Source organism: Vicia villosa, unplaced genomic scaffold, assembly GCF_029867415.1.
Source record: "Vicia villosa cultivar HV-30 ecotype Madison, WI unplaced genomic scaffold, Vvil1.0 ctg.000605F_1_1, whole genome shotgun sequence".
In the NCBI taxonomy this organism is placed as follows: Eukaryota; Viridiplantae; Streptophyta; class Magnoliopsida; order Fabales; family Fabaceae; genus Vicia; species Vicia villosa.
In genome coordinates this window covers 330,423-350,096 of record NW_026705277.1, presented here as the reverse complement: position 1 = coordinate 350,096, position 19,674 = coordinate 330,423, and the positions used below count along the sequence as shown (strand labels likewise).

General features: G+C 32.2%; 3 protein-coding genes across 5 annotated transcripts; 2 read left to right on the top strand and 1 right to left on the bottom strand.

Annotated features, from left to right (window-relative positions):
- Positions 1–3,963: 3,963 nt before the first annotated feature.
- Positions 3,964–10,518, bottom strand: LOC131629772 (ultraviolet-B receptor UVR8-like). Of its 3 annotated transcripts, XM_058900558.1 has the most exons (13): positions 10,081–10,518; positions 9,729–9,915; positions 9,380–9,461; positions 8,395–8,541; positions 7,741–7,822; positions 7,235–7,390; positions 6,794–6,973; positions 6,383–6,454; positions 5,814–5,885; positions 5,549–5,667; positions 4,685–4,770; positions 4,462–4,514; positions 3,964–4,249 (listed from the first exon to the last, which is right to left on the bottom strand). In XM_058900558.1, the coding sequence occupies exons 2-13, from the start codon at positions 9,862–9,864 to the stop codon at positions 4,178–4,180; spliced, it is 1,257 nt and encodes a 418-aa protein (XP_058756541.1). In that variant the 5' UTR covers positions 9,865–9,915; positions 10,081–10,518; the 3' UTR covers positions 3,964–4,177. The 3 variants fall into 3 exon arrangements, with proteins under 3 accessions (XP_058756541.1, XP_058756539.1, XP_058756540.1); XM_058900556.1 differs by lacking the exon at positions 9,380–9,461 and having other exon boundaries at positions 10,081–10,517; XM_058900557.1 differs by lacking the exon at positions 9,380–9,461 and having other exon boundaries at positions 6,794–6,967; positions 10,081–10,515.
- A 4,808-nt stretch (positions 10,519–15,326) lies between these two features.
- On the top strand, positions 15,327–16,434 carry LOC131629757 (protein FAR1-RELATED SEQUENCE 5-like). Its single transcript, XM_058900532.1, has 3 exons — positions 15,327–16,133; positions 16,191–16,280; positions 16,339–16,434. Exons 1-3 carry the CDS (start codon positions 15,327–15,329, stop codon positions 16,432–16,434), a joined length of 993 nt encoding a protein of 330 aa, XP_058756515.1.
- Positions 16,435–16,553: 119 nt separating this feature from the next.
- Positions 16,554–17,183, top strand: LOC131629756 (uncharacterized). The gene has a single exon (XM_058900531.1). It carries the CDS (start codon positions 16,554–16,556, stop codon positions 17,181–17,183), a length of 630 nt encoding a protein of 209 aa, XP_058756514.1.
- The last annotated feature ends 2,491 nt before the right edge of the window (positions 17,184–19,674 follow it).

The following is a 19,674-nucleotide window of genomic DNA, read 5'->3' as shown; positions in this document are numbered from 1 at the left end:
CATGTTTGAAAATGAGATGGAGTTGCCTTTTTATAGAATAAAAAACTAGTAGGCAATAATAACCCCTTATTACCGATCGTTAGTTGGTTTACTAGTGATTGGTGTTGGGCTTGGTAGGAAGGACCACGATTCGATCCTCCGCAACTGCAATCGAGAGGAGGCTAGAACTATTTGATGCTAGAGCTGACCCCCAAACCAGACTATACCGGTGGTTAAAAGCCAAAAAAATTAATAATAACCCCTTATTATACACGCTAATACTTGCTGTGAGGTTTCCCCACATCTCTGACGTGTGTAGGGTTCCAAGTCCTTTTGTCTTCCTAGGGCAACTCCATCATTATAAGTATTTAATGTTGCATGAGTCATTGTTGGTGACGTTTGAGGAACTCGTCCTCAAGCTTCACTTAAGGACTCGCTCCAAACTCCATTTGAAAGACTCGCCCTTAACGCTCCACTTAAGGGGCACGCCTCAAGCATTATTTGAGGGAATCTCTCCAAGCTCACTTAAGGATTCGTCCTAATTTCATTTGGATGAATAATCTCAGGTACTTGGTCGACGAGTTTTCCTGAGGCATCACATGTTAGGGTTAATCAATTTTCCATTTTTAAGGCGTCAAACTTGAAAGATTGTGGACTAAGTTAATTTTATTAGGGCCTAGAAGAAATAGTAAAAAAGGACACAAGCCGAGACACTTGGACCAGTATTTGACGAGCCCCCTTAGTCAGGCCATAAGTCGCCCAAAAGACATGAGAAGACGCCTTATTCGGTCTAGGCCTAGCCGCCCTAACTAAACCACGTTTTATGTTGATTCAATTGGTGGGATACGTGGCATGCACAAAATCATTCAAGGGATAGATGTTTATGCCACGATTGCAAAAAGAATGCAGTCTTCCCACTCTCACACATTTGCTCTAAATAAGAGGAGAGGCTTATCTTGGCCTCTGATCAAGGCTCAAGAGGTCTCCTATATACACCTCGTTTACACAAAGGAGGATCACAAAATTTCCCTAAAAAACACACTCTTAAGAGCTCTCCGGAACTCTTACGTGGGCGAGCTCTCAACATATCATAAACCATATATCTCAGACAGGCCAATGCAGCTAGGGGTTGTCCATCATTATGCTTTTTTAACAAGTACAAAATGAGTTCAAACTTAGGTTTGAATGTAAAATTGCTAATATTAAAAGATAACTTTTTCTATTTACAAAATTGACAAGTGAGACAAATATTCTATTATCAGTAGTAATATAAAGATACAATTGAGACATTATTGACAATCTATTGTGAGATAAATGACTTAATCTAAAATGCTATAAAGCATGAAAAGGAATACCAAGAACACTTAAGGGTTGCCTACATCATTAAATAACACAATATTTCTATTAACAAAAGAAGAAGAAGAAGAAGAAGTGGTGTCTTGGACAAAATCGTCCATCATAAACCTATATAGTTCATCTATTTTCTCGCGTTAACCAAATCATCTTCGGAGAGCCTATATAGTTCCCCTATTGGCAATATTATACACTTGCCATCGTAAAACTGAGTAAATAACAATGTTTTACAAAGTTTATAAACTAATATCAAATTCAATTTGAAATCATGAGAATGTAAGACATTGGTAAGGTGTAAGTTGGGTGAAAAAATAACATTACTTACATTTTGAACATACATTAAGTCTCCATTTATCAAACTTGCACTAGGTTTTGTTTCATAAAATAAACTTTAAAAAATTAACACATGAACATATGTGGTAAGGGAAATGCTTAATGGTACGAAAAGAAACAAACACGAATATGAGCGAATTGTTTACAACCTTTAGATTGATTCTTTATAATATTGTTTTTACTTTCTCTATCATGTATTTATTGTTTACAACTCAACCCTCCAGTGAATCCTATGCAGTAACGTTTTTATTTTTTCTCTCTTATGTATTTAATTTATTCAGCTTTACTTGTCGTTAAATTTCGTTGACAAATGATTCGTGATAAATAGCACTGCTGATGTGATAATTGACACCTTAGTCAATGATTCAAAAATTAGACGTGTCATGTAAACAACAAGATATGACACCTGAAGTGGAAGGCTCATATGGAGATGGACCATAATGAGTACTAGAAGCATCATTATCTTGACTAGAACTTGAATCATTATGGGATACTTCCTCCCTTCTAAATTATAAGACGCTTTGGAGAAAAAATTTGTTTCAAATTATAAGTCATTGTATAATTACAATACAATATTAATACATTTTTTTCTAATATATCTTCTATTATTTATTATTATTTCTTTTTCATACTTCTAATTTCGCTTTTCAATGTTATTATTAAAGGACAATTTTATAAAGTTATATATTATTTCACTTTTTCTTAAAATAATATTTACATTTCTTAATCCATGTGAAATGTAAAAAAAATGTCTTATAACTTGTTTGTTGGAACAAGAAAACAAAGTGATCATACTTTTCTTGAGTAATTTCATCATTGTGACCTATTGAAACCACTTGAGTGTTGTCAATTGGAGCTCAAACATCATAAACGTCAATTGAAGAGGCATTTGCTGATGAATAGGCTTATCGAAATTTGGATATTCATGTATAACAAAAACCAATTGAGGGACAATGACAATTGCAATGAGTAGAAAACATGTTATTCTTGTTATTTGAACCTCTACCATGACCTTAAGATCTTCTTGAATCAAAAGATTTGATAAAATGGTAGGTTCTTCAATGGTAATAGTAGAATTATTGTGACTTTCCTCTTGGAAAACCAAAGAATATGGCTTATTAATATATGGAAGGTGTTCCATCATAAGAATCTGAGTCTTTATAATAGAAAATTGTTCATTTAGACCTGTTAAAAATTAAATGATTTGATCTTCTAGATAGTAATAAGGAGCAATTCACATAGAATCACATCAGCAAGGATGCATACATGTGAAATTGAAAATAGATCTATGTGAACTCAATTCTTCCTATATAGAGTCTTCATTTTAATGAAATAATTTAAAACACTTCTATGATTTTGTTTGAGGTTGTTGATTTGGGATTGAAGGGTTGAAATGGGAACCCTAGTCCAAAACACTTCTAGAACTTTGTTTGAGGTTGTTGATTTGGGATTGAAGGGTTGAAATGGGTTAGAAAATTGCTCACGCAACTCTTCCTAAACGGCAATTGCATTGCCATGAAAGATTATAGTTTGAGCAATAGCCAATAGGTTAAGAAACATAATTGATAGGACAATAATGAATAAGATGATTGCACATTTCTGAATTAGCTCTATTCAAATCCAAATCGCCAGGAATAGGCGTTGAATCGTCAATGAATGCAAGCTTGTTCTTCAAACCAAAAGCTTGAGGCATTGATCTACTCCATGCATGATAATTGGACTCATTGAGCTTGAGGGTAACAGTGAGATAGTTTGAGAGCTTCACTAAGATTAACATTAGAAGTCAGTTTTGGCCAGAGTAGGAGTTGCTCAAGGAGGCATGAAGAAGAAGACGATATAAGGACAAAGAAAATGATACAAGAAAATCAAGAACACAAATGATCAAGAAAAAACATATGGAAATCGCTACTGAAGATTGACTTTGATGGGTCATAACAAACATGTAAGAAACTCTTCTAAAGAGTCCACTGATACGATATAATGAAAGAAAAATTGAATGAAGTTGTGAATAGCCACACTCTAAGCTTATTAATAACGAGTAAATCCTATTTAAAAATAATACTAACGAGATGAAAGATAAACTAATCTTGGTATTTCAGAATTCTTAAAATTAAAATCAACTCTGTCCGAATTTGTGACGGATCCAAATCCTAATTCCAACTGGTTTGTATATCTACATTTTATGTAGCTACTGTATCCATTATTAGATCATGTATTTATATTTCTCCTCTTTCTTTCCTAGAATAAGGCAGCATCATCATCATCATACAGCTTGAAACAAAAATTTATACCAGGACATTGTAAATGTATTCTCGCTGATTAATAATATATATAGAAGAGTCATATCACATGCAATATTTTTCATAATAATGGATATATATTACTTTACAATAATCATGTTAATAGCCAAAATGATAGAGAAGTGGGTGCTTGATCCCCATGGACTGCTGAGGCAGAGACATTGATTGGATGCATCATTCTCGTCAAAAGGATACCTTTACTCGTTAGTAAATCAAACTCTGATCCGTTTGACATCACTCTCTGGGACACTAAGATCGAGCCTATCTACAGATTGCAGTGACGCCTGCCAAATCATACAAGACAGTGACTCAATGCATGACTTATAATCTTAGCATGAAATGCGCATCTTTCATACAGATAGTTCTCACGAGTTAACGTTATCCTTTTCTTTCTGCTTTTCTTAAACTAGGAGAAAAAAATTTCTTCCATATTTTCAATAACTAATATATTAACTCTTCTATTAAGAAATAGTGTATGCTAAAACGAGATACTTACAGCTTCATCTGGTACAACTGCATATCTCTCAGCTAAGGAGGCAAAGGTTTTTCCTATTAAGGGGTAAAAAAGAAAAGTTAGCATAATGCAAAACTGTTAAAACAAATAAATAAGAAATTGAAATATATGAATCTAAATTACACGTATCAAATAGTACTAATATCAGTCACGGCCAGAAAACATAAATAAGAAGGAAATATTATTGATGAGAAGAACAAAGCACCTGATAATTGATCTGTGTTTGAGGATTCTATGTGCTGCCCACAAGATCCATCAACACTCAAAGCCTCGATAATCTTTGGACTATTCCTACAAATCCAAAAACGACTCTATGAACCAAAGATATTAAAGAAATGCACCCAATACCTGAGTCTAAGGCTACGCTTCAAGCTAATGACTAAGATGGGCAACATAACTTTTTCTACTAAAATATATAGTCATAGTTGCCCCAAAAGTCAATTTCATTACAAGGGCAAAAGAAGGAACACAGAGTTATCTTCCCGCGTCCATGATAGAACAGACATTATTTAATGATAGTAATCGCTAAGATGGTGCACCAATTTCTTTAATGAATATATATAGGTAGGGTAGGCTACAATCACTAAGAGCCTAACTACTCACTTCATGAGCAAAACTGCAAAAGTACCACCTAGTACCTCAATCATAAGAACTTTAACCAACCTCTAACAGATTAACAGCAGTTGTCATTATTACCAAAATGATATCAGATTTTTCCCAATTAAATAAGAGCTAGTTTAAACTCAAAACAAAGCAATTAATATATTTCAATTAAAAGGTGTTGTTTCAAGAAGTTAGTTAGAATAACCAATAAACCACCAGGCGTGAGCTGGATCATGAAATTGGGCAGTTTGAAACTCATGGGTTCAAAACTCTGCTGTCATGACCCAAAATAAAGTTAACGCCACTAAAAAAAATTAACTGTTTCACTTTTGAAATGTATCTTTACAACCAAAATATAAAGAATGTCTCCAAAGTGAGTTCAGGAAAAAGATGACGGAAAGAAACAAAATCAGTGACGTAAAAGCCTTTTAGTCCAAAATATATATTCAGTTTTGTAAGCAATTACCAGTCAATGGTATCACCAATCCCAAGTTGCCCATTTGTGCCTCTTCCCCAAGAATATACGTTGTCTTTTTCAGTAACAGCAAGTGTGTGTCTCCACCCACATGACATCTGAACTACTTTCTGTCAAGAAAAACAAAAGTTTGCACAAATATAAATCAAACAGTTAGCGATTATTTGAAGAAAATTTGACTTTTAAAGAAATTAACAAATTTCCAAATGGAAAAAATAAAGAGATGAAGAGTATCAGAGTTTCAGCTTTCAGGTACCTGATCATGGGGAAACTTCACTTGCACAGGAGAACAGCGATCGACATTGTCACCAACTCCAACTTGTCCAAACTACAATCAAAGTAAAAATAGGTGAAGTGAAAATTTTCGAAGCACGTGATTGTTTAGATGTAGAATAAAGTCTCAGGTCATCCTTTTAATTAAAGTAGTATATATTTTAGCTCTATGCATACACTATGTGCATTCTTTTACCAATCATCAAGTGTGATTAATTCTCTGTTTTGTCCGTAATTCAACAAATACTTCCTGGTTTTGGGCCTTTAGCCCAATAGAAAGGCCTAATAGAGAATCAGTTATAACTGCTTATGTCAGAAGGGGGAGGGTAGTCATATAAGGACCCCGATAGCAAGGGAGAAATCATTATGTGTATTTTTGGATAGAAACCGTTTGGGTTGGGCAGAGTGAGAATCATTTCTCCTTTGAGGAGCACTTGGCTCTGGGATTAGAGAGATTCCTCTCTGTAATAATTTCAATTTCAATCAATAATACATTTTCCATTTATCTGAATTTTGAGTTTCTATCAGAGGAAAATAAAAAATACAGCCAACCTTATTCCAGCCCCATCCATAAAGAATTCCACCAGTCGTGAGTGCCATAGTATGCCTCCAACCACCTGCCACCTGAAAGAATTTAAGCAAAGTTCAGCAACAAAATAAACACAATTATAGTTGACCACTTTATCTAACACCAAATACAATGCACCAAGTTCGCAGGTTCTAAATAGGACAAAAAAAATTTGAGTTAATTTTTGCTAGTCTTTTACAACCACGCAACCAGCAGATACCATATACAATTTTAAAGGAAGGAAAAAAATCAAATCAGTGCGGCACTGGCACATAACATATATGGTTGAAACTAAGATCTACTGAACAAGCAGAGCGAAGGAAAATCCCAATGCATCCAAATAATATGAGAAATTGCAAGTTAGGTACCAACTCTGGTTAAAATTAAAGGACCACCTGACTAATTGACTTATCACTCAAGGCTTGAAGCTTGTGAGGCACAAGATGATCCTCACAATCTCCATGTCCTAGTTGGCCATATTTGCTCCATCCATATGTGTATAGTTCGCCAGACGATGAAACAGATATTGTATGCCGCCAGCCACAAGCAACCATGACCATCTTGTCACACTGCAACTTTTAACAAGCAAGACTTAGACTAGGAAGGAGTAAAATAAATATTTTCCATTCATTAGTATATATGCCTATAAATTATCCGTGCATCATAACATTTTCTAGAAAAATTGACAGTTGTGACAAAAGTTAATTTCTCAAATGTTGCTTCTTCTACTAAACCAAATAATACATGTCAAATCTTTAAAGTTCTAATTGATACATCACATTCTAGGCTCTAGCCAAAAAAGACAAAATGATACCAGTCTATGAACATTAACATACATCATTAGAAGAAACTTTCTCTGGAATGCAGCGATCATTTCTATCTCCCAGTCCCAAGTTTCCGTATCGGCCCCAACCCCATCCGTACAGCTCTCCATTTTCAGTGATGGCTACACTATGTTCAGCCCCAGCAGCAACCATTTTGATAGGTATTCCCTACAATATAAACATTTACATGAGCCCAGTAGTTAATGGAATAATTTGTTTGATGCATTATATTTTTAAGTGTTCAATGCAATGTCACTATTAATTTCTTGACAAGAATGCAATATCGGTTTTCCTTTTGGTTCTTAGCTGCTTCTTTCAAATGTTTAAAGTGGAGAACATTTCCGTAAAACTGTTAACATTTACAAATGCTTCCTGAAGACTAAGTACTATAGATCAGTTAGTCATGTTCTCTTATAGTAAAAGTAACTTGTCACTGTGTATTGATTAATGGTTGATAACTAGCTCATTGAGTTTTATTTATTGTAGATAACCTTAATGAATGTCTCTAAAAATAGTACCTGAAATGTTTGAATCTTTTGTGGAACAAGCGAGTCCTCCGTAGTGCCTAGTCCAAGTTGACCATTTTGATTCCGCCCCCAACTACAATGAGTAGAGATCAAAAGAAAAAAGAAATACAAAGTTCAGACAAAATGAGAATGAAGTCATTGATTTATGATGATGCAGATGACTTGTGGCTAGCACTTTCAAACAACCGGCAGAAGACAGACTTTATCCTCACACAACAAAACAAGGGTTTCAATATGCATCGATACCTTTATAAATGGAATATTCAACTATTGATTAGATGCATGTATGTGGGCATGGAAGCAATCTAATCCATCAAAGGAGTATCAATAATCTAAGTAATGAGAATAGTATGACAAGTGTTTGTCGCAAATATCAAATAGTGTTGATTTAAAGCAACATCTTCCAATTCCAGTATCAGATTCTCTTCAACCTTTCGTTCCGTAAATAAAGAAGAAAGGGAAAGGAAATTAAAAAGATTGGGCCTATAGCATGCAGTACAAAATGGTTATATGAGCATGCACTGTCAGTTTCTATATATGCACTCAAAAAAATAATTAACTTTACTGGTGCACAATTAGTAAACATTAATTGATAATAAATAGTTAAAGCAGAGACAGATAAAAACTCGGTCAAGAACTACAAACCTCTGAACCTCGCCTTCCATAGTAACTGCCAAACAGTGGCTATCCCCGCAAACAAGTTGCTTTATCCTTAGTCCTTGCAATGCTCTAATAGGTTGAGGAATGAACAAGTCACTAGAATTACCATGACCCAACCGTCCAAAGTCACCCCTGGAAAAATCAGAATAAGATCTACTTAATATCTAAGAATATTGTTATAACAATATATCAAGCCACTATTTTTTATGTGAACAGCAAGAGTGTCATGAAACATCACAGGCCCAAAATAGCAACTTTTTCCCTGTAATGAGTTTTCATACAATCTAATAAATGTCCAGTATTTTTCTTCCACCCAAATCAAACTTCAGTTTATTTTGCATATGAATAAAATATGGAATACAAAATGACTATTAAATTAGCAACAATCATATCCCCAAATCAGAGGACCGTTAACAAAAAAGTGTCAACCCTTGCATTAAGAGTGTTGTGAATTCAATGCCAAGAACAAAGTATAAAACAAGGAAGAATAAAGAACAAGGAAGAAGAGGAACACAATAATTGGTTATAACTGCTATTCTTTCACTTTCTCTTAAAACAAGATTACAAGTTTACAAGAATAACAAATAACCTCTCTCACCCTAAATTAGGATTTGCAGCTTAACAATGATGAGAGACTAGTATGCTATTTATAATAAAACCTAACATACTAACTAATGGGCTTTTTCCACAAGGCCCATTACACAAGCCAACTTAATAAACAAGCTAACTTAACAAATTAGGGTTTAAACACTAAAACCTAATTTAACATGCTAACAACCCTAGCATCTTCGACACAAGCATGTGAACAACCTTCGACTTCATGCTTAATCCTGTCGAACCAAGAAGCTACCCTTCGGCCATACTAGAGTTCGATCCAATATCTTACAAAGAGGACTAAGCATGAGTGCAGATATATATAGTAAAAAGAAGAAAATGTGTATTTTATTTTAGGATCAAACCCCTCACTTACAAAAGATTAACTACATAGTAGTTAAAGCGTACAGCTAGGGATAGTTGTGATATGAAAGTCTCCAAATCAACAAGGCAAATACCTAACACAAACTTGATCAAATGAGCTGACATTTTCAGAGAAATCAAGTATAACAAAACCACTATGTTAATAAAGCTGAATCTAATACAGCAATATTACATTAAAGAACCAATGAACAATTCTAACAGAAATAGCAAATCAAATTTCAGTTACAAATATGATACATATCAGTCACAGAAAACGCCAACAGAAAAGGATGCATTTTCATTTTGCCATTAAAGTGAGTCTAAAGAAACACAAGAGAAAAGAAAAGATAGAATATGCATACCATCCCCAACTATATACTTCAACACGCTCCTCCGAATAAGCAATAGTATGATCAGCTCCACAAACAACAGACACAATTTGCTGATTATCCAATGCACTAAGTTGAGTAGGCAAAAGTCTATCAACAGTATCCCCATGACCTAATTGTCCATCTTCTCCCCTACCCCACGAGCAAACAACATTCCCAGCTGTAAAAAGATCAAAATCAATCCATAACCACAAAACTCAAAAACTAACAAAATCAATCCATCCCATTAAAAATTCAAACTTTACACAACCCAAATGGCAAACTCTCAAAATCAAAACAAATAAATCAAAAGGGCATATTCGTAATCTAATATAAATAATCTTACAGAGAAGAGCAACAGAGTGGCTAGCACCAGCTGATATAAGAATAACACGGCGAGGCGGAGATGAAGAAGCGGCGGTGGCTTCAGGCTCAACCTCCTGCATGATTGTCCTTTTTTGAGTAAAGAAGTGAACAGTGAACACTGAGAGAGAGAGAGAGAGAGAGAGAGAGTAATAATGGAAGAGAAGACAAAAGAAGCGTGGTTTGGATGGATGTGGACAGGTGGAAGGAAGAGAATGCTGAGAGCTTAGGTTAGGGAAGAAACTAGACAAGACGAGGAAGAGTTATGAAGTTTATGTTCCAATGAGAAAAAGAGAGATAATAATTCAGAAACAATGGGCATTGAATGCGTGTGGGGGACCCATGGCCAACATTACCAACCATTTTTTCGCTTCTTCTTCATCTGCTCTAACCAATTCCTCACCACCACTGTACACATCTTTCCTTTTCATTCACTATTCTTTTCCTTTGACATACATGGAAATTTTTCACTTTTCTTTTCATGCATAACTGTTTGTCAGTCACTATTAGTTACTACTACTCGCATGTCGGCAAATAATGCATATACTATAAGTTATCTTTGGATATCATAAAATCAACGGAGCAGAATGGAGCAAAGTGGAATAGAGCGGAGCGAAGTGAGAAGAAGCGGAATGAAGATATCATTCTATTGTTTAGAAATTTTAGGACGAAATAAGGTAAGTTGTTCATTTCGCTCAAATCAAAAGGTAAGAAAAACGATGGTAAGTGATGGAATTGAATGTAATCCAAACAATAGAATATCATTTTATTTTATTCAATTCCGCTCGATTCCATCCAAAATATTGATTAAAAACAATTAGTAATAACTAACGGAAACAAAGTGTCAATGTGGCGAAATTGAATTCTTTGATTTAATAGAAATTAACTTCTCTACTTTAAAATAAATGTCGCATTTTAATAAATTATTAATTATAGTATTGATTTAGTGGTAAAGATATAAAATATAGTTTTAAAATCTCTGGATTCCATTACATTTAGGAACACATTTCACTTTTTTAATATTTTGAAATTAGAATTCTTTTAAAATAAAAAATAGTTTAATATTTAAAAAAAAAAAAAAAAAATCAAACATGATTGTTCAGACACAGTTTAAAAATTAAAAAAAAAATTTATTTAAAGAAGTATTAACAAATAGATTAATATAGTCTAGTTAAATTTTAGAAATATTAAATAAATCTTTTTATAAAATTTTAATTTAAATTATGTAATTTTTTTGAGAAATGGATCTTACCTCTAAATATAAATATTAACTTTAAAAAAATTCCTTTACTACTACCTAGTCTGCCATAAAATTCTTTGTACCCCGCTTATAATTAAGCCATGTGACAATTTGTTTGAATATATGTTATTTTGTTACTTTTAGTTATTTCTCAAACACATATTTGTTTTTTCACATTAACTAATTAATTAACAATTATAATAAACTAATTGCTATTTATTATACAAGTTGAAAAATTTATTAGTTGTATTTATATATTTATTTAATCAATGACATTTTTAAATTGTTAACTTTTGATATTGTATTTATTTTAATTTTGTAAGAATTCACAATCCTTTTAACTATTAATTTTTTTTTTATATTTTTCATTGATTTTAAATTATTTATTAATTTCATTCATTCACTGATATCCTTTTTATTATTATTACTATAAAATATTTTAAAATATATTTTTATTATTATTAATTTTGAAGTAACGATGGTTTAATTCAACAGTTTTATAATGGCGTAATGATCCGTTGTCATTAAATTTATCATAATTAATTTAAAAATTATAATATTTTAGTTTATAAAATAAATTAATTAATAATTAAAAAAATTGAATAAATAACTTTTTGTTAAAATATCAGGTTAATGGTTAAAATATATTATAAGACTCTTTTCTTAAAATAAAATATTATATAATACACCTAAATATATAGAACAATAGTGCTCTATAATTATTCTTTTTTTCTTTTAATAATTTTAAAGGTCAATAGTCAAATTAAAAATTCTAATATTTAATTTTATAAAACTCATAAAATAAATATGACTAAAAAATATGATTAAAATAATAATTAGAATTTATATCCAAAAGAAAGCAGTAGTTCCATTCTAGAATTGTGAAAAAAGAGGAAGAAAATTAAACAAAAAATAAATAAAAATCATACAAAAAATAAAAATATTTTACCATTAGCATATGTATTGCAATTTTTAGAATTTAGATATTTTCCATATAATTGCAAGAGATATATATTTCAATATTCGTTTTAAGATTGTTATTTGTAAGAGCTTGTGCCGATTATACCCTCTTTTAAATTGCAACACCTGCAAAATAAAAATTATAAATTATATTATACAATATGAATATGAGCATGAAATGAATTTGAATATGATCAAAATAATATTGATGAAGTAAATTTAAATATGATCAAAATAAGAAATTAAATTTATTCGAAAAAATATGGACATAAAAAAGATGGAATCTTCCAAAAGCTTTTGGATTAGATAAAGATATAAAACTCAATTCTCTTTTTGAACCGATAGAAAATATCACTCATTCATTCCATGCTTTTTCAGATTATTCATCAAATTCCAAAATATACGTGTGAGAAAGAAAGTGAGAAGAGTTTATCTACTTAAGAAAAAAATATGAACAAATTTATTGGTTTCAAAATAATAAAATGATATTATGATGGACAGTTTCATAAAACTCTTCACTTTCTTAACATTAATTTTTGTAATAATTATAAAAATAATATAATTAAAAAATTTGTAACTGATTTTGTTCCAAACATAAACGGTCATTAGAATAGGATGGAGAAAACCTTCAAAATGCATCGTTACTGATTTGTATCGGAGAGTTATAAATATATTAAGAATAGTTACAAATAATGATGGAAAGAAAATGAATGTGGAGGTACTCATAATAATTGGAGAGTTATAATTGTAGTAATTATAACTACGGGAATATCAATTACAAATATTGATGGGAAGAGAATTAATGCGGCGTAAATAAATTATATCATCTGTTTTTTCGTAGGAATTGTTTTTATTTACATATTGAATTGTATAAAATATTATATTTAATTATGAAATCATAATGGGTTAAAATTAAAAATTATCTTAAATTTTTATATATAAATATTATATATAAATAGGATAAGATGCATTGTAATTTTTTATTTATATTAAAAATTATTACTATTTTTATTTTTTCTCTAATATTAAATATTTATACAAATGAGATTATTTTAAGTGATATATGTAGTATTAGTGATGCTAAATAAGAAAATTCGTTTTAAGATTGTTATTTGTAAGTGTTTGTGCCGATTATACCCTCTTTTAAATTGCAACACCTGCAAAATAAAAATTATAAATTATATTACACAATAAGAATATGAGCATTAAATGAATTTGAATATGATTAAAATAATACTGATGAAGTAAATTTAAATATGATAAAAATAAAAATTAAATTTATTCGAAAAAATATGGACATAAAAAAGATGGAATCTTCCAAAAGCTTTTGGATTAGATAAAGATATAAAACTCAATTCTCTTTTTGAACCGATAGAAAATTTCACTCATTCATTCCATGCTTTTTCAGATTATTCATCAAATTCCAAAATATACGTGTGAGAAAGAAAGTGAGAAGAGTTTATCTATTTAAGAAAAAAATATGGACAAATTTATCGGTTTCAAAATAATAAAATGATATTATGATGGACAGTTTCATAAAACTCTTCACTTTCTTAACATTAATTTTTGTAATAATTATAAAAATAATATAATTAAAAAATTTGTAACTGATTTTGTTCCAAACATAAACGGTCATTAGAATAGGATGGAGAAAACCTTCAAAATGCATCGTTACTGATTTGTATCGGAGAGTTATAAATATATTAAGAATAGTTACAAATAATGATGGAAAGAAAATGGATGTGGAGGTACTCATAATAATTGGAGAGTTATAATTGTAGTAATTATAACTACGAGAATATCAATTACAAATATTGATGGGAAGAGAATTAATGCGGCGTAAATAAATTGTATCATCTGTTTTTTCGTAGGAATTGTTTTTATTTACATATTGAATTGTATAAAATATTATATTTAATTATGAAATCATAATGGGTTAAAATTAAAAATTATCTTAAATTTTTATATATAAATATTATATATAAATAGGATAAGATGCATTGTAATTTTTTATTCATATTAAAAATTATTACTATTTTTATTTTTTCTCTAATATTAAATATTTATACAAATGAGATTATTTTAAGTGATATATGTAGTATTTGTGATGCTAAATAAGAAAATTATTTTTTAAAAGGATACTTTTTGCTAAATAAGAAAATTATTTTTTATAAGGATACTTTTTCTAGCTAAGGTTATATAAAGATGTCTATAAGTATTTGTATATTTAATTGTTGAGTTATAATACTATAAGATTAAAAACTAATTTAATTATGTATTTCAAAATATTATAATACAAATGACTAATTAATATTAGAAATTTTAAGAGATTGACACGTCAGCATTGGTGTTATATATTAGAATGACACATCATTTTTAGGTTTAGGTTTGTTGCAAAGGTTGTCATCATGACAACCTTGCATTTAGATTAAGTAGATAAAACATATTTATGATTAAAAATGAGAAAATCTCAATGTACCTTTTGAAATTCTAGAGTACATGTCGAAATTCCATTTATGTTTCTTGCTTCCGTAGATGCATATCTAAAAATATTTTTTTTTAACAAAATTTAGTTTTTTTAAGAGGTGCATCTACGAAAGCATTTTAAACCAGTGAATGTTGAGAAAACTTCAAATTAATTCAGTTTAGAGAATTTTCCGTAGGTACATCTGATATAGTTTGAACTAGCATGATCACTCCCCTATTGTTGGTTTTCTTCTTCAACACTCACCTCCACAACCTAAAAACCCTACATCATCAATATCATTTTTCACTCTAAAACTCCAACTTTTTGGTGCAACATATCAAAGGGAGCAAGAGAAGACAGAATTTCAGGTAAACATTCATCTTTATCTGTTGCATTGCTCACATTATCAATCAATTTTTTGTTGAAAAATGTAATGTTGCTTTCGTTGGTACATCTACGGAACGAGTTAAAGATGAACACGTTCCAGAAGTGTATCTACGGAACATGTTTGTGCTATTTTTTCAGCAGTCTTGTGATTTTGTGTTATTGTTTACAAATAGGTATGGCGCATCCTGATAATATCTCAAGAGAATTAGTTCCTTTAGTCGATGTTTCTCTGAATGTTGAAGGGGTAGTCGTAAAGGCGGTAGATGTCGGCGGTGGCTTTAATAACAAGAAAGAGTTTGATGATCGTGAAAGCATGCTCACATGGATTCGTAGGATTGCAATTAACCTTGGTTTTAGTGTGGTAATAGGAAGATCGAATAATGGTACGACAAGAAGAAACGCTTTCGTAACAATGTTGTGCGAAAAAAGCGAGAAATACCATTCTCCTCTAATGAAGTTTAAAAGGGACGAAACGGGTAGTAGAAAATATGAGTGTCCATTTAAAATCTGTTGTTATATGTTGACTAGCAAGAAGTGGAGATTTAGTGTTATTTATGATTTGCATAACCATGATTTGTGCTCAAAATTACAAGGTCGTCCTAGTGTATGTCGGCTCAAACCGGAAGAGAAGACATGTATTAGTGACATGTCCTTGAATCTTGTCCAACCAAAAAATATACTTGTCACATTGAAACGGAAGGAACCTGACATCTGGTACCACAATAATAAGGTGATTAAGGGAGATAGAAGTGAGATGCAACAACTGTTGAAATTGTTGGATGATAACAAATACGTGTCACGGTACAGAACTTGTGACGATGGAGTTACGGTTCGAGATATTTTTTGGACTCGTCCGGATTCGATAAAGTTATTCAACACGTTTTCGACAATGCTCATTCTCGATTCTACCTACAGGACCAACAAGTATAGACTTCCGTTATTTGAGATGGTCGGTGTTACATCCATCGAGAAGACATACGCGGTTGGTTTTGCTTTTTTTTAGTGTGAAAAAGAGGATAATTTAACATGGGCATTATAGGTGTGTCAGTCACTTTTGAAGGAACAAGTCGAGATGCCGGAGGCAATTGTTACAGACCGCGATACCACGTTGATGAATGAGGTGGCAAAGGTATTTCACTATTTCTAAAGCATATGGTCTCCCATGTATTTGTGTTATTGCTAAGAAGATGAAACTAGACGAGCCAATAAGAATGAACGAAGTTAGCCCTCATTGGAAAAGACTTAGTTTTGATGATGATGGCTGCATCGAAGGAGAAAATTGAATATCTCTATTACTTCCGAATTGGAAGCGATACAAGAGAGGTTTTTGAAGGCCGATAACAACATGAAACTCCACATCAAAGAATAATTGCGGAAGATTGAATATCCCGAAACAACCGACATGAAACCGCCTTCTCAATCGGTTAAGACAAAGGATTCTCCGAAGAAGGTGAAGCCTACACCAAATGACAACTCGACTACACTGGCTCCTTGTTATTGTGAACACGTCTATAAACTTTTTCCCGACTCACCGACTCCTAAATCTCAAAAATCTCAAAAAAGTTCAAACAAAATAGCTCGCATAAGCAAACCGCCTCTGACACCTATTCCACCGAAAATTGAATTCATCGAAGAGATGCTTATTCTACCAAAAATTCCATTCATCAAACAAATGTCGGTTTTTATGCACAAATACATCGAGCGGATCGTCAATGTTACGGAAGACAGGAATTGCGGTTACAGGGCCATCTCGGCGTTGATTGGTAATGGAGAGGATAGTCATACGCTTGTATCTCATCAATTTATCCAAGAGTTGAAGACGCATAAAGACTCGTACACGCGGTTATATGGAGAGGAAGTTAAATCTGAAAAGGTGCACGAAGCTATTGTTCCTTTGTTGGACGCTTACGCACCAGTGTCAAAATGGATGAGATTCCCGGAAATGGAACATTTTATTGCATGCATATATGATAGGGTGTGCATTGACTTGACGCGATACGGGTTTTTCCGCTCCACACTGTACCACCTATAAATCCAAATGACCGCATCATGTATATTGGATGGCTTGCAAAATCGAATCATTTTGTGCAAGTTTACTTGAAACCGGGATGCTCCGTACTTCCTACGTCACCAGAATAGGCGCTTCATCATATCGAAGATGTCGAGACGTGACCAGATCTTTTTGTTGATAGGATGCACAAATTTGAAAGATTGAACAATGTTGAAAAGGAATCGAATAAGGAAAAGTCAAAATTGGAACCAACAATTGATTTAGACGGCGACAATTCTTTTGATGTGTTTTGTACTTTAAAAGTATAATATATGCACTCTTTAACATTGCAATATAATCATTTTTTGTCAATTATAAATTCTAATGGAAGGTTAAGTTTGTGTTTAGGTGTTTATAAATTCTGCACTGTTAATTTTATTTTGTTCTACTAAAAAAAACATACAGTGAAAGTTTCGTAAATGTATCTACGGAAGGCTCTAAATTTGAAAACTTTGGGTTTTTTTCCGTAGGTACACCTACAGAAACAAAATATCTAGGTTCTTTCCGTAGATATACCTACGGAAGGTTCATTGATAGAAAATGGGTGATATATTTTTGAAACTATAACAGAAGGCTCTAAATTTAATAATTATATTTTTGAAAGAGAATCATTAAAATTGTTGGAGCTTAAAAAAGTATGAGAGTTATATTTTATTGTAGAACCAAAAATAGAGAGGATTGCAGAAACTACAGTGGAGCAAAGCATTTTAAGTGATTTAGTGATGCGAAACTTTGGATCAGAGATAGCGATTGTGGTGTCTCTTGAATCGAAGAAGTGATCTTGAACTAGCATTAATAATCGTAGTGAGAGTGAAGATTAGAGATTGTGTACTTGAAAATTCTTGTGAAAGTATTTATACATCGGGCCTAATGGAGCGAGAAAAATAAGTGGGTCATATCTTATTGGATCTTTCGTCGGCATGGAACAGTTGCCCTCAAGACTCCTCGGGCACTATGGGGGGAGTCTTTTAGCAGTAGTGGTCGGCCTTCAGGAATGGTTGTCCAGGCGTCGATTGTTATGCACTGTTTTAATTTTGAAAAAGCGTAATAGGGAATAGGAGCATTAAATATGGTCCCATCATTGAAACGTTTAACTTTTTTTCTTTTGACATGTGACATGTGTTAGAACATGAAATGTTCTGATCATATTTTCTAGTTTTGATGATAACATTAGGAATGAATTTTGTATAAGACAATGTGGTACTCTAATAAATTGTGTTTTCCATTTCAGGAAAAGTACAAAAGAGTATGCGCTACATTAGCTTTCAGATGCTCTAACTCAGATGTTCTGGATGGCCACATCAGATCTTGACAAGCAGAAGCAAGTTCTGAAGCTCTAAAGGTATCACGCTTTAAAGAACTTCCAAAAGCTGAAGCGCTGAAGTTCTAACAATGCACCAAACGCTGGAAACTCTGATATTCAAAGATACTTGCAAAGTCTGAATCCATTACAAAAGCAAATGATGAAAAGCTAGAAAGTCTAGTCTGTGTGTCTGACAAAAGGAACGTTGGAAGTATGGCTACAAAAGGCAAAGTCATAAGTAGCAGTTAATGTAAGGCTCGATGTAGTTGACAAAAATGTGAAACATTAAATGCAGCATTGTACTGTACACGCAAAGCATTAAATGCAGAACTGTTCAACGGTCATATTCTCACGCCTATAAAAGGAAGAAGTCAGCAAGGAAAAATGTTAGAAAGCCTACGTTCATTTTTCATATACTCATCATCTGACTCTGAACCTTTCTCACGCTAAAAGCTCAAGAACAAAGAAGTAATCTTCATCTTCAAGCTCAGGTACTTTTGTATACTTAGTGAGATTTAGAACTTAAGCTTAAGAGAAAAATCACTTGGTGATTACAGCTTTATTAGAAGCAACATTAATCTCTTGTATTTAATTATATCTTTGTAAACCAAAATTCCTTGAGTGATCAAGTTGTGATCTGTAGACTCAAGAAGACTTAGAGGTTGATCTAAGTGGAGAACCATTGTAATCATTTTTTATTAGTGGATTAAATCCTCAGTGGAGGTAAATCACCTGTGAGGGTGGACTGGAGGTAGTTTGAGTTCAAACAAACCAGGATAAAAATAATTGTGTTCATTATTTTTAACTGCCAAAAAGATACAACTCTTATTCAATCCCCCCTTCTAAGTATTTTTCACTCCTTCGACATGAAAAGGTAGAGAGTGACGTGACGCTTCTTACTGTGCACTTGAGTTTGGTTGTGTTTCTAAGATGAAATATGACCGTTGATTCACATTGTCCTCTTACTTTCAATTTGATATGCTCGATCATCCTCCCCTATATAAGGATCGAGGAAACATGGAGAAAGTTTTTGCAATCTCTTAGATTGAGTTTCCCTTGTTTCCGTTGAGTTTTTCCCTCTTCTCTAAGAGATTTTTTCCTAGAGTAATTGTTGTTATGCATTCAAAGCATCAAAGTGTTAACTTTAGGCGTTCTTTTTGGTTTTATTGT

Bases quoted from the DNA above. Each gene is read 5' to 3' on its own strand.
- LOC131629772 (XM_058900556.1), bottom strand. From the start codon at position 10,180: ATGCAGGAGGTTGAGCCTGAAGCCACCGCCGCTTCTTCATCTCCGCCT. The intron at 6,974-7,234 runs GTATGTTAATGT...GCTTGTTAAAAG, and splicing joins AGAAAGTTTCTTCTAATGAT to TTGCAGTGTGACAAGATGGT. The intron at 5,668-5,813 runs GTACCTGAAAGC...TTTTCTTGACAG, and splicing joins TGAAGTTTCCCCATGATCAG to AAAGTAGTTCAGATGTCATG.
- LOC131629757 (XM_058900532.1), top strand. From the start codon at position 15,327: ATGGCGCATCCTGATAATATCTCAAGAGAATTAGTTCCTTTAGTCGAT. The intron at 16,134-16,190 runs GTTGGTTTTGCT...TGGGCATTATAG, and splicing joins CCATCGAGAAGACATACGCG to GTGTGTCAGTCACTTTTGAA. The intron at 16,281-16,338 runs GTATTTCACTAT...ATTGCTAAGAAG, and splicing joins TGATGAATGAGGTGGCAAAG to ATGAAACTAGACGAGCCAAT.
- LOC131629756 (XM_058900531.1), top strand. From the start codon at position 16,554: ATGAAACCGCCTTCTCAATCGGTTAAGACAAAGGATTCTCCGAAGAAG.